Source organism: Haliotis asinina, chromosome 11 (genome assembly GCF_037392515.1).
Source record: "Haliotis asinina isolate JCU_RB_2024 chromosome 11, JCU_Hal_asi_v2, whole genome shotgun sequence".
Lineage (NCBI taxonomy): Eukaryota > Metazoa > Mollusca > Gastropoda > Lepetellida > Haliotidae > Haliotis > Haliotis asinina.
Window position 1 is genome coordinate 4,191,610 of NC_090290.1, and position 14,511 is coordinate 4,206,120.

Sequence of the window (14,511 nt, forward strand, 5' to 3'; positions counted from 1 at the left end):
TCCTCAATGACTAATCTTTATACAAACATCTTTACCTGTAACTCGTTAGCCTAATCAACACAAGCCTGCACACCAATCAGTTGAAGCCTGTACATAAGTTAAAGCCTGTACATCAATCAATCGAAGCCTTTACATCAATTAGTGGAAACCTGTATATCTTGTTGCCCATTGTTATCAGTCTACTGTTACGTGTATATATACTAAAACCCTTTAGTTTTACCCTCACTTCACCTGAAGAAGAGACTAGGATGTGTCTCGAAACGTTGTAACCTGGTATAATAAAGAAGCTGAACCATAAAGCATTTTTAGTTTGATTCCTCCAACTTCTTCTGCCTTTGAAACAACGCCGCCATATAGCTTGAATATTGCTGAGAGTGGCGTAAAGCTAGGCTCACTTACTCACTGGTCACAATATGACTGAAATATCATCGACGAGACTTTTTAAATTTTAAACATGTAATCGAAGAGTGAGTGAGTGAGTTATTATTTTGCGTCCCATTGGCAATATTTCAGCTATATTGTGACGGTAACATTTTCACTTATATCAATATGAACATAAATGAATATAAAATGTAAAAAACTGTCATCGTAAGTGAGTAGAATACTAGAGAGTAGTGGAAAAGTTACCTCCCAGTTTTATTGGAAAGCGGTGAGGCGCGAGAGACTGCAGTGGAGGGGGTACTTGACTGTTCAGCAGACCGAAGAAACCTCCTTGGATGTGGTAACAATGGGAACAAAGGGAGGCTGGTGAGAACAGCGGAGTGAATGGAGAAGCGGTAGTGTTCGTCGTCTCCCAGTCTGCCTCGGGTTAGATGCGAATAATACAAACAAGTTCCTTTGCTTTAGGACAGTCGTCTGCCTGGTTTCGCCACTGAGGATGGTTGTTGTAAGCGGCTTCCAGAAGAAGTTTAACGATGTCTATGACCTACATGCCGTATCTCGTCATTTAATGCATAGGTGGATGGTGACAACAAATGTTCATTTGTCTGTTATGCTTCTTTATCCTTTGTGGACACGGGTACCTGTTGCAAGTTTGCTACAGTAAGGCGTTAAGCAGTGTGTTAATGTGTGCATGGTGCGTGTCCGACTCGCGGTGTATAGAAAAGCGATTTACAAAGCATGGGTTTGGTTCAACGTTGTTTGTGTAAATGGAGCAATTATAGAATAATACAAATAATAATAGTCCATTTGCAATGCGCATTTCTCCACGCACAATGCATGCTCGAAGCGCCCAATGTTTACAATCACACAGCACAGGATTAAAACAAGTTCATTTGACATACATCAACATGAAGGGCAGGCTTTTTTGGAATAGAAAAGTTTTCAGATATGACCGGAATATTAGTATGATGGTGCAGTTCTAAGACTGCGGGGAAGGCTGCAGAAAACAAAAAGGATATTTGGCCAAACCTGACGGTTCTGACTTTGGGTACATATAGGAGGGTCTGTGAAGTAGATCTGAGAGATCTTGATGGTGTGTACAGCTGAAGTAGTTCACAGAGATAAGTGGGAGCAGCGCCTGTTACACACTTATAGGTGATGCAGAGAACTTTAGAAGAGATTCTCTGGCGGACAGGTAGCCATTGGAATTTCTGAAGCCCAGGTTTGATATGGCTTGATTTTGGACATAGAGTAACTACTCTGGCACAATTATTCTGGATACGTTGACATTTTGAAATCAGCTCTTTCGGAGCCCCGGCAAGTATACTGTTGCAATAGTCTAATCTAGACATTACAAAAGACAAAATAAGTGTTAGTCTCGCACACGATGACGTGATCTTCAAGGTCAAGCTCAGGATCAAGGATGACTCCTAAGTCTTTCACTGATGATGATAGTAAGATAAGACTGCTTCCAAACTGAAGAAAGTGTAGAGTACTTCGTGACTGGTTGAGCTTTGAACCCACAAGCATACATTCAGTTTTGTCGTCATTGAGCTTTAGTCTTGTTTTGGAGCATCCATGTCTCGATATCCAGGCAACATTGTGTTGTCTTGGTAGGTGCTGATGTTGACTTAAATGGTTCTGGGGTCAAAGATGTTAATTAAATGTGTATCATCTGCATATTGCTGTCGCTTTATCTGGTGAGAATCAATCACTTGACCAAGTTGAGTTGTACATAATGTAAACAACAAGGACTGAACTTTGGGGAGCACCACATGTCAAATGGTCCGGATCAGACAGGGAGCCATCACCAAGCACACGCTGGTATCGTTGGGAGAGGTAGGACTTGATCCACATCAAAGCAAATAGGAGACTACGGTTAATAGTGTCGAAAGCAGCACTGAGGTCAAGAAGCGGAGGCTGAGTCTGAGCTTGTGTCGGGGTTGGGGTCTTGGTCTGTGTCTGTGTCTGTGTATGGGGCTGAAGATGACACTCAAGCAGAGCGGATGGATTGTACACGTTCGTGGTGATGTTGATGTAGTCACACACTTACATTCGGAGTTATATAGGAGCAGTGTCATAATTCGGACTCTCTGCGTCCGTCTACCTCTTTGCCAGCGTGTGACCTACATCCAAGGCAGACAACTTGCTGCATAACATTTAGTATAACTGTTTCACTGAAAACCAAGACTTTCATATTATATTTGTGACCCATTATTTTAGATTTGACTCAGTTGCATTGTACTAGAAACCTCTATTGTGAATCATTGTATGTTCCTATTTGTCAGATCAATACATATTATTGAATATTTTAGATTTGTCTGTGTTATTTTTTCGGGTTCATTGGGGATTTCTTATACTTTTTGTCATGGCAAATTATTAACCGTAACAGATTGCAGGTGGCTTCAAGTTTGAATTTTTCAGATGTTTCACAGTTACAAGTATATCAGTTATTTTGGTCATATTGTCATGATAACAATATAATCTGTATCAATATAAAAATCAATAAAGTCATAACATGAAACCGTCATCGAAGGATGGTAAGGATACTACAGTGTCACAGATGTATGGTACAGTCGTGCCCCGTGTATCCGAACACTTGTGTTTTTATTGAAATTGTCCGGATAAGCGAATTTTCGGATATCTGAATCACGGGTCATAGGTACAAAGAAACGTACAAATAAACGAACATAGTAGGCAACAGACATAATCTTTATTGATTACGGTACACATAAACAAATATCAGTGCATACATAACATGTCTCATACCTGTTCATGCAATTATGCTCGCTTGAAGTAATTAGTCATGGCTTAGTATAGTAATCTGGTACATTTTGGCGTGTAGATAGTGTGGTGTTCGGTTACCTGAAGTAAACAAGCAAAATATAAAAAAAACGACCGAACTGTCTGTGTATGGTTTAACATCATCTATCAATCATAAAAGGTGGGTGTTACCTAGGACGACATCGCGAACCAGCGTTTCGTTGACGGTTGTTTTCTCTCGGAAAACCTTCCACCACCATGTACACATATCCTGCCACCACCACCTCGTCCATCACCTCAACACCCACCTTTTATTACCCAAGTATCTCTATCTGCACCTGCATCTCCAGCCCCTACAATACCCCGCCGCTCAACTTCAACTCAGACTCCCCCAGTACGCACCCCACTGAGGTATCTGACAAAGTATCAGGCTAGAAGAATTTCAAGCATCGGGTAAACAATGACAACTAAGTAGGTCCGAATCAAAGGGTTTTGAACACTTGTTGTTATCACCAGGGATGTGAGTTTATTGTTCTTATATAACCAAGATGGTGCTGTCCAACGATTTTATATCGTGAGATGATGTGATAGAAATCTTTTCTTCTTTGCAATCAAAGCGTTTTGAACACTTGTTGCAATCATCAGTAATGTGATATATTTTTGCTTTTAATCAAAGCTGTAATGGTTAAGAAATACTTTTGCATTAAACTTTCTGTGATAAGAATAAATATTCTTTAGTGTTCTGTCAGTTTCACTGTATATGTCCTCATTAAAAAAATGTTTCCTAAATTTCTGCTGTTTCATACCTTGCCTAGTTGTTGCCTAGTTGTAGTAAGGTGTAGAAACATCGTGAACATTTGAAGGAAAATGGCTTGATATTTGTGGTACTGAATAACATCTTCTAGGTATGATCTAAGGGAGATAATTTGTAAATAGTATCATATCAAGTTCAACCGACAGACACACAACACACACACACACACACACACACACACACACACACACACACACACACACACACACACAGACACACACATACACACGCTCGATGATAGTAACTCAATTTCTGTCCGTAATTGTCAAAAAACTCGCCACCTCCACACCCGTCAAAGTAGAAAGCGGCGCCATGCTGACCCTCACCACGTACTAGGTCCGTGTTAGCCACACGTCATGATCTTCTGTTGAACGTTATGGTGATAATAGCTAAGGTATCTCTCGCATACACACCCACTATGTGTGTACTGAGGCTGCGGTGGCTATGGGTGGTTTATTGAGCGTCATTTAAAACCCCCATTAATAATACTATAACTGTTGTTTGCACATTACTACTTCAGAAACTTGTTGATGGAAATTTGGCCACGGCAATGACTATGACGCTGTGTTAAGGACTTGAGCAAACTGGATTTCAAGTCTGAGAATGCCGAACCTGAGCAGATTGAAATACTCCCCTCTGTCGCCTTGGATGTCTTGGAGGATAAACAAGTACAAGGCATGACTTATGGGAAATTCCACGCGGTCAAACGTTTGTCATTGTGCCATTCGTTATTCCAGTTGTACACGCTGGCGTAGGCTTAGATGCCATCTGACTCTAATCGATGCCCAGGTTCACTGTTACCGTTCAAGTACAGACCCATGCGTTTAACGATGTCTGTTTGGAAACATAAGAGATTGACCGTGTACTATCCGTTCACCCAGTCGGACCTCGACTGGGGACCGTATTTCCAGTCGACTGAAACATGGCATCCAGTTGAAACCCAGACTGGAGGAGGCGACCAAGGCCATCTTGACATGGATCTTTCGAATGGGTACAGGGCTTTGACTTTATTGAACTGTGGTGGGCCACCATGCGAGCGTCGTTGATCCTGAGTTTGCATACTTTTAGGTACATGTCTTGCAGTTCGATGGTGTAATTGTTATCGGTGTCTCCGGACATCAAGACAAAGGAAGTGCTAGAGCAAAACATCTTGAGCCCCAAGTCCACGCCATTCGGCACTCACAAAACAGATCAATCAAAAGTTAGCAAATAGTTCAGTTAGTTTTAAAATCATCCTGAAGAGTGTTTGCACTAAAAATATTCATCCTTGTGATTGACAAATCTAAGAAGAAATTAAGGGTCTCCGCTGAAAATTAGTGGAAAGTGTTCTTTTCACAATACAAGGAGCTACAGTGTTCATTTTTCGGTCTGCATGTCTTTTGCATTAAGGAGAGTCGCAGAGTTGCCCCTTGGATGTTCCTATTCTCCAGGCATCGAATGGGCTGTATCATCAGACGATAAAGCGTTATAATGGAAACTCGTCGATTTAGAACTGCTTGCATATAGCTCGTGTGCATACATGGCATCATTAATCTACTGCTTGATTATATGATGCAATGAGTAGGTCCTGTCATGGGTACAGTTTCAGGATAGGTATGGCCCACTTCGCTGAACGGAAAGAATGTCATTACCACGGTATTCTACAGCCGTAAGAATTTGAAAATGTCCAATTCAATTAAATCTTTTAGGGTAGTTATAAGTAGAATGCATAAGAAAAGCAAGCTTCATACATGTCACCTTCTTTATTGTGAATATCACAACATGTCAGAGCGTTTGCTTGCATGGAAACAATCGATGGAAAATTACAAAATGTGCTCATTTTTACATGTTACGACAACTTCAAATTGTTACATTTCCCGGGTCCGCTATCCGATAGCCATTGTCCATAGAGATGCCATTTGAACTGGCAGATCTTATAGATCTGGGGGTATAGTGCTGTGTGTTAAGTGTATGTTCAGTGAATCTGTTGTGAAGTATGATGACTGGTTAAATGTCTGAGGCAGCACAACAGACATAAAACCTTACGCCAAATATAGTAGGAAAACGAACATGCGGGCTAAAATTGTTTATACATCTGTAAAACAAAAAATCTTTCTTGAAGGATTAATTCAGAATATAAAACGCAAATTTGATTGAAAGGTATTGTTGATTACTGAAGTAATCACTCGCAAAATCGTAAAATCTCACTGGCTGCGTTGCAGAACATGGATCTCGTGTCACAGGAGAACTGTCAAACAACGGGTCCAAAACCCTTTGCAAATCTCTGCTGAGGAGAGAGCCGTTTACACCATTCCGATTATTAATATCATCAGTATGTGTTTATGGGCTACTTTTTAATAGATATGATATCAGGAGTTCGTGTAAAGGTGAGTGTGTCCTAAATGAGCGATGGTACCTGTCAATTCAAGTTCTCGTGGAAAAGAATAAGTAAAGTAATGTATGGTATAATTTAAAATAGTAAAATACATCGGGTATCATATCTTTCACTTAGACATCATGTTTGGAAATACACATCGCAAAACAGTTTGAAACCTGTATAGGGAATTTAAATGTTATAACCTTGATCGAACAATAGGAGTCATAAGAGATATATCACGTAAACGGAAATGTAAACGCCACAAGCTGTCAATTTCCATTACTGTACCTTTCTTACCAGACTTGACCGAGATTGTGTGGACCAAAATACATTGAATGAAGTGATGAAACCGGAAACGGGACCAGTGCCAGGGACCATACACTACTCCCATTAATTAACATCACTATTACAAGATGTGCCATGAATGGGAAGGACGTGTGTTCCCCTTGATGTCAACAGTTTTCCACCATCAGAACTGCAATCAGCACATGATAGTCCCTCTAAACCATTCACAATGCAACATTAGTGTATGACCACGTTTACCCAACTCGACAGTGGACAGAATATTGAAACGTGTGCGCCAAAATCGGATTTGACACTAGTAGAATACAGGAAAGACCCTGCTCTGGAAGACCCAGAAAACATCAAGGGCAGATGACCGATATGTTGTGCCTCAAATCCTTCAGAACCAATTCACAACTGTCTTCGCCCATTGCTACCAGTTGCAAGGGAAGTATTCCGCATGCAATAGGCCTGTGTGATTGGGCGTTTGTAACGTGGTTATTCACAATGTTTCTTTTCAGTCAAACTCAATGAATATTGAATCAGTTGGTTCACTGCATGTTTTTAAATGTTGCTGAAATTGGCCATTAAGCACACAACAATTTATACTGTACTCATATTGAGTATATATTACCTCACCATGTTTAAGTATATATATGAATAATATATAATGGCTGTTCCCATACTTTTTGTTTGTAGTATATTGCTGGTAACTATGAAGGGGTGACAGGTATTTCTTAAGTGTGCATTGAAGTTTTGGATTTCTGCGTTTGTGTATAGATAAAAACAAGGTTGAAACACAAATATCAGGCCTCATTATTTGCACAACAATACGAGGAAAGTGTTGTTATTCGTTTGTTATCTTGTCGATTGATCCCGTAATCTTGCGGGCTTCTGGTGATCGCAGGGTGCCATTCATCATCAGGCCGCAAGGCAAGACGTACACTCTGTCAACGAAAGCAATTTGTAATAAGCAATGGTTTCACTAGCACGCACATCAAGGTTCAGAGCCGGACAGCACATTCTTCAATAATCTAAATTCCATTTACAAATAGAACAAATTCTTATGGATAACAACTTCTTTATTGCGTGATTGCGAAGTCAAGCAGGAATGGCAACGGTACAAAAATCTGTATCGAAACGTCGCATTCACGCAATAAAGAAGTTGTTATCCATAACAGTTTGTCCTAAATGTACACCTCAAAATACCACTCTAACTAGTTAAATTCCATTTACTTTGAATCGAAATAAAAAATCACCTTAATTGGCACCTAATTCAATACAGAATTCTTTATGATGGAAGAATGGCAAATACCTTCTTTACGGAATTGGTCGCCATGTGCTTCCTGACAGTAATGACCATATAGACGGGTATCGGTAGAAGGGGCAGCACTGCTATAAACCAGCCGATTGCAGGGGCGTAGCTAGGAAACTCATACTTTCCATAGGTCGGTGGTTGGTAGCGGAGAAGTGTTAAGATAAAGGTGACCTGGATATGAAACGTCAATGATATATGAGGTGACTATAATAAGGGCGACAAGTTAAGTATTCAAGGTGCTGACAATTTGTTTTGTGCGCGTTTCGTGAAGGCACTCACAATATAACCGTGACGTTTAAAGGCATATTTCACTCATCGTTTTACCCTCGTAAGTTCTATAAATATCCATTAAATTTAACCCAGCTCTACTGAAAGTGCAACATAAACGATAATCTGGATTAAAAATAGAGCAAATTTGAAACCCTTACTGTTTGTACCTTGATGTATGCAGATACTATGATTGTACACATGATACGTGAGAATATATATGGCGTGCACATATTTCAGGAAACTTCTATTATGTTTCAAAGGAATCGTAACAACATTTGAAAGTTGTGATGTTCGGCGATGATACTGGCTTTGGTGAACACATGGGGTCGTTGCGGATCTATCTATATTCATGCGATTTTGTCCGTCAGTTTCTGAGGATAGTCAAAACAGGTTACTCTTTGGCACTCATGTTTTCAGTTTGGAGAATGATGGGTAGATGTTAGAACATCGCAATGGTCAGTATATGACAATAAGAATGAAATATTATGTGAAACATTAGACGATATATTATGTAATGTATTAACCATGATTCCCCTGTACTCTATATTTCTACTCACTATTAAAATCGCAGGTGTTATCACTGCCAAGAGGATCTTTAAAATCATCGGCAATGGCTTGCCAATCATCGTCTCAACGTCTCGACTGAACCGATTTGTTCCTGACAGAAATTGTTCAGAAGTTATGTAGGGATCTACAACCATTCTCTCGGTTTCCCCAAGTTTGCTTTCATATTTGTTGTTTGACACAAAATAGTTGTCTAGCTACATGACAACAACGTATAAATAACAGACAAACTGGATCAGTGACTGAATATCATGAATAAACATCATTTCCTTTATGACGACAAACAATCAGCAATATCACAGAGTGTCATCACGATTCAATAAGTGATAATGACAACATAAGAATCGCTCTGGGATCTAAGCATCAACTGCTGTAGATCTATTATCAACAAAGCTAGAGACCCATTCCAATCGCAGTCCCCAAGAAGAGGCAATCATTGGTTACTTGAGATCAGTTATAACCCACCCATCCTGCCAAAAGAACAGTGTTGGTCATCTTTCCAATGTATAATCGAGTGGCGTACATACACTGTCTGAAATACTAGCATATTATTTGTCGTTTTGGTTATTTGTTCGTTCTTTTCTTTGTTTGGGGCGGGATGTGTTTAATCGACAGAGTACTGAATATCATCTTCCCAGAAATAATCACACTTAAGGGCAAGAAGTCGATTATTTTAATTTTTTACAGATGTTGCGTTTACATAGTTGTATTAATCCACTTGTCATACACACCATAGATCCAGGCCACGGCGACACACTCCAGTGAACATATCACCATTGGTCCGAGGGAGAATACATACCAGTCTACCAGCTGAAACATGTACGGACCGCCCTGCAATGCAAAGGTAGTCTAAATTTCTACGTGGTAGAGTCTTTCTTTGTAGAACAATCCTGCAGCGGTATTACTTTGTTTACAACTGCTTACAAGGCAAGCTTATTTCACTTCACTTTTACAAACCACAATCCTCGCACATGCTCTTGTGAATGTGTATAATTCCGAATTCTTTCAGCTTTGACTTGGTTAACTAGACATTTTCTACTACTTCAGGATATGGTGTTGTTTCTCTCTCTCTGTACCCGTGAAGGTTCCGGGGTAGAATAGGCCTTCAGCAACCCATGCTTGCTATTAAAGGCGACTCAGCTTGTCGTAAGAGGCGACTAACGGGATCGGGTGGTCAGGCTAGCTGACTTGGTTGACACATGTCATCGGTTCCCAAGTACGCAGATCGATGCTCATGTTGTTGATCACTGGATTGTCTGGTCCAGACTCGATTATTTACAGACCGCCGCCATATAGCTGGAATATTGCTGAGTGCGGCGTAAAACTAAAACTCACTCACTCACTCACTCTCTCTCTGTCTTTATTTTGTGTGAGTGAGTTAATATTAAACGCCACATCGGCAATATTACCGCCATATCGTGACTAGAACATATTTTGACATTGAAATGGAAAATGTGTCATAGTTCTTACTTTGACCTGCGAAAGTTTTAATTTTACTACAGTACCTTAGGTCTGGTCTACTGAATGTCAGGAAGCGACAGAGAAGGATCGTAAATTCCTTCGTTACAAGGAGCGAAATGTTTTGGTGTAGTGACTAACGTTTCATTCTTTGCAAATAAAGAAGTTGACTATCCGTAGAACCTGGGCTTTTCTTCATCTTCACAATTTCTAAAAATGCCACTGAAAAGAATCGTCAGAGAGGTTTCACCAGACTTTAAAGACAACTGGTTTGTGACTTAGAAGACCACTTTACTCAGCTGATTGTGTCAGTAATCTCATCACATCCTTTAACCGCAGAGACTCAAATACATTCATTCATACTTAGACTAAGATCTGTACAAGTCACCTGTGTGCAGAATATGATTCCCAGAAGAAACACTATGAGACAGTATCCTCCTGTGACCAGCATCCTCCACTGGCTTAACTTGCGCGGATACTGGTCAATCAGAGCAGTAACTAGGACTTCAACTGCAAGGAACTGGAATATCAACAATTTACTGATAGCTTCCTGATTACGAGGGAAATACATTAAAAAAGAACAACCACAAAATGTTAATTTTGTGATATTGGAATATGGATTTTTTTCCGTTGTCATGGTGTCAATAAAAAGACTGGACAAATGGTGCTAACGCCCGCCCCATGCAGATGATTTCACACTGTCTGGCCGACATTACTGGTAAGGTTGACGTCGCTGTTGTCGTTCATTCTTGCAGATGGGATACCCACATGTACCATTGGGCGGCTACTGTAAAGGTCTGGACATCCACATCTTATGCCAATATCTGACAATGAAGGTGAGTGAGTGAGTGAGTTAAAATTTAAAGTCACTTTGGCAATATTTCAGCCACATCGTGACTAAAACAATATATAGAGTAACAATAATGAAAGATTGATTATATAATCCTGTCAACAAAGGACAGTATAATCACTAGAATATCACAGATATACAAGTAAAACTAGAAATGAATTCTAAAATATTTAGCGATAGGGGATAACACAATATAAAAATAGGCTATAGATCGCCAACAACGGAAGGTAGATCACCACACTAGGGACCAAGGGGACTTACAGTACCTTTGCTACCTGCGTGGACCCTAGTTGGATTTACATCATCCCTTCAGCTGATGGCGATTGTAGGAAATTTTAGCCAAAATTAAAAGAACAAGAATACTACATTTAAAACTCCTGGTACGTTTACACTGGCTTTGAACGATGTGGGATGTACGTACCCTCTCAGGAGGACAATAATTTTACAATACTTCAACCCCCTTCGAGGGTACAGCCACAAACAGCTCAACTTCCTAGTCTAGCTACCAAACATTAAAATACATCTATCTACAGAGCATGTTGTTCAGAATTCAACTAATAAATCAATTTCCTTTAAAAATGCAATAATTAAATGAGAACTAACTGTGTTAAAAAGATCTTTAACTGTTTTAACAGTAAAATATTTCTCCCTTGTGATGGAGAATTCAACACAGTCAAGCAGTATATGCTTGACCGTAACTCTCTCATCACAATGGATACAGAACGGAGGATCTTCACCTTTTAATAAGTATTTGTGAGTATATCTAGTATGGCCAATGCGACATCGTCGCATGATGACCTCTTCAGATCTGGACTGACAACCCAAGTAGGTGTAACCAATGTAGGGTTTTATTTCATGTAATTTATTGATACCTACTTGGGTGTCCCACCTCTTCTGCATCAGATCACGGATGTAAGTTCCAATGCTAGCTTTGTAATCCGAGTAAGGAACAAGAAGTGGTGTGACAGATTTGTTGAGTGCTGCCTTGGCAGCAAAATCGGCCATTGTGTTACCAGAAATGCCTACGTGGCTAGGTAACCAGCAGAGGACGATGTCGTATTGGCCAGTAGCAAGAACATTATATATTTCAATAATTTCTATTAAAAGTGGATGTTGACACAAGTTTTTAATAGCCTGAAGGCAAGAAAGAGAGTCTGAATAAATTATATACTGTTTATGTTTAGGGTGTCTTTCAGTATGTTTAAGAGCCGTTAATATGGCATTTGCTTCCGCTGTGAAAATAGAGGCATTGTCCGGTATTCTAGACGATATTGTTGTAGAACCAATAACAGTGGCACAGGCCACAGCGCCACCGTCCTTGGACCCGTCTGTGAACAAGGATTTGTAATTGCCATATTTAGTTTTTAACTGATTATATCCTTGTTTGTATTGTAATTCATTTGTTTCGGATTTCTTAAACATTGTCAGGGTGAGGTCAACCTCTGGCCTAACCAATTGCCAAGGAGGAGACGAAAGAAGACGGGAAGGAGCTATATTTTGTAGCTTAATGCCAGCAGCAGAAAGGAAAGGTTTAATTCGTATTCCAAGAGGCGGAATAAGAGAAGTTTTTTCCCATACAAATCCTCGTAGAGAGGATTAAAAACGCAGTTGTATGCAGGGTTGGATTCATTAGAAAACAGTTTTGTAACATACTGCAAAGAAAGCTTAATACGTCGATGGTTCAAAGAAGGCTCATCGGCTTCAACATAAAGACTGTCAAGGGGAGAAGTTCGAAAGGATCCAAGACAAAGTCTTAGACCGTGGTGATGAATAGAATCTAAAAGTTTCAGGTTGCTTTTGCAGGCTCCGCCATACACAACGGAGCCATAATCAAGTTTGGATCGTATAAGAGCTCGGTATAGTTGGAGGAGGGTTTTCTGGTCTGCACCCCACTTTGCATTAGATACAACCTTTAGCAAATCGAGGGCCTTCAGGCATTTATTTTTTAAATATTTAATGTGTGGTCGAAATGTTAAATGTTCATCAAAAATTATGCCCAAGAATTTTGCTTCTTTAACAACTGTAATAGGTGTGTTATCTAGATATAGTTCGGGGTCTTTATGAGGTTTATACTTTCGGCAAAAGTGGATGCAATTAGTTTTGGATTTTGAAAATTTAAATCCATTTTCCATACACCATTTATCAATCTTATTTAAACAAAGCTGGAGTTGTCTTTCAATTGTGTGCATGTTTTTCCCACGACAAGAAATATTAAAATCATCCACGAAAAGTGATCCATCAATTGAATCATTTAAAACCTTTGCTAAACTGTTGATTTTAATGCTAAATAAAGTTACAGACAAAATACTGCCTTGTGGGACACCCTGATCTTGAGCATAATAATCAGACATGGTAGAACCCACGCGGACTTGAAATTGCCTGTCAGCTAAAAATTCGGATATAAATTGAGGCAGACGACCTCGCAATCCAAAGTCATGAATATCTTTTAAAATACCGTGCTTCCATGTAGTGTCATAAGCCTTTTCTAAATCGAAAAAGATTGACACTGCATGCTGTTTGGATACAATGGCATTCTTAACGAATGATTCCAATCGAACCAAATGGTCAATGGTACTTCGATTTTTGCGAAAACCACATTGAATATCTGTGCTTAAGTTGTTTGATTCTAAGTACCATATCAATCTGTTATTGACCATGCGTTCCATGGTTTTGCAAACGCAGCTAGTCAGTGAAATAGGTCTATAATTAGATGGATCAGTATGATCACGTCCAGGTTTAGGTATGGGAATAACTATGGCATCACGCCAGGATGAAGGAAATTTACCTGACGTCCAAATTTCATCAAAGATATTCAACAGAGTCTCTAAACATGATCCTGGTAAGTGTTTCAGGAATTGATAATGTATACCATCAGCTCCTGTAGCGGTATTATTAGCTTGTTCAAGAGCATTATAAAGCTCATGGATAGAAAAGAGTTCGTTATAATCTTCCCCGTTGTCCGAATGAAAATTGATGGGTTTCTTCTCCTGTTGTTCTTGGTATTTTTGAAATTTTGGAACATAATTAGACAAGGAAGAATGTTTGGCAAGCGTTTCACCCAGTTTATTTGCGATATCGGATCGATCAGTTAACAACTGATCTCCAGATTGTAGATGGTGGATGCTTGATTTGGTCCCCTTACCTTTTATTTTCTGGATCATGTTCCAAACCTTTGACATTGGCGTTCGTGAAGTTATCCTTGACACATAATTTTGCCAAGACTTGCGTTTATTTTGTTTAAAAATACGCCGGGCTTTAGCATTTAGTATTTTATATTTATTTAAGTTATGGACCATGGGATGGCGACGGAAATAATGTTCATCCTTCTTCCGTGCTTTCCTAGCTTGTTTGCAATCAGTTGTAAACCATGGTTTACGTATGTGAGAATTTGGAGAGGACTTTGGAATACAATCTTCAGCTATTTTGAGAAGTTCAGCAGAGAAAGATTCTATAGG

At 39.6% G+C, this 14,511-nt stretch overlaps 1 protein-coding gene across 1 annotated transcript in view; it reads right to left on the reverse strand.

Moving 5' to 3' along the window:
* Nucleotides 1-5,685: 5,685 nt before the first annotated feature.
* LOC137256095 (sodium- and chloride-dependent glycine transporter 1-like) overlaps nucleotides 5,686-14,511 on the reverse strand; it is a 57,145-nt gene continuing 48,319 nt past the window's right edge. Inside the window, exons 10-14 of the mRNA XM_067793795.1 lie at nucleotides 10,595-10,726; nucleotides 9,480-9,579; nucleotides 8,742-8,842; nucleotides 7,912-8,085; nucleotides 5,686-7,543 (exon numbers count right to left, since the gene is read on the reverse strand). Of these exons, the coding sequence (XP_067649896.1) occupies nucleotides 7,403-7,543; nucleotides 7,912-8,085; nucleotides 8,742-8,842; nucleotides 9,480-9,579; nucleotides 10,595-10,726 (648 nt within the window). The 3' untranslated portion in view covers nucleotides 5,686-7,402. The remainder of the gene's footprint in view (nucleotides 7,544-7,911; nucleotides 8,086-8,741; nucleotides 8,843-9,479; nucleotides 9,580-10,594; nucleotides 10,727-14,511) is intronic.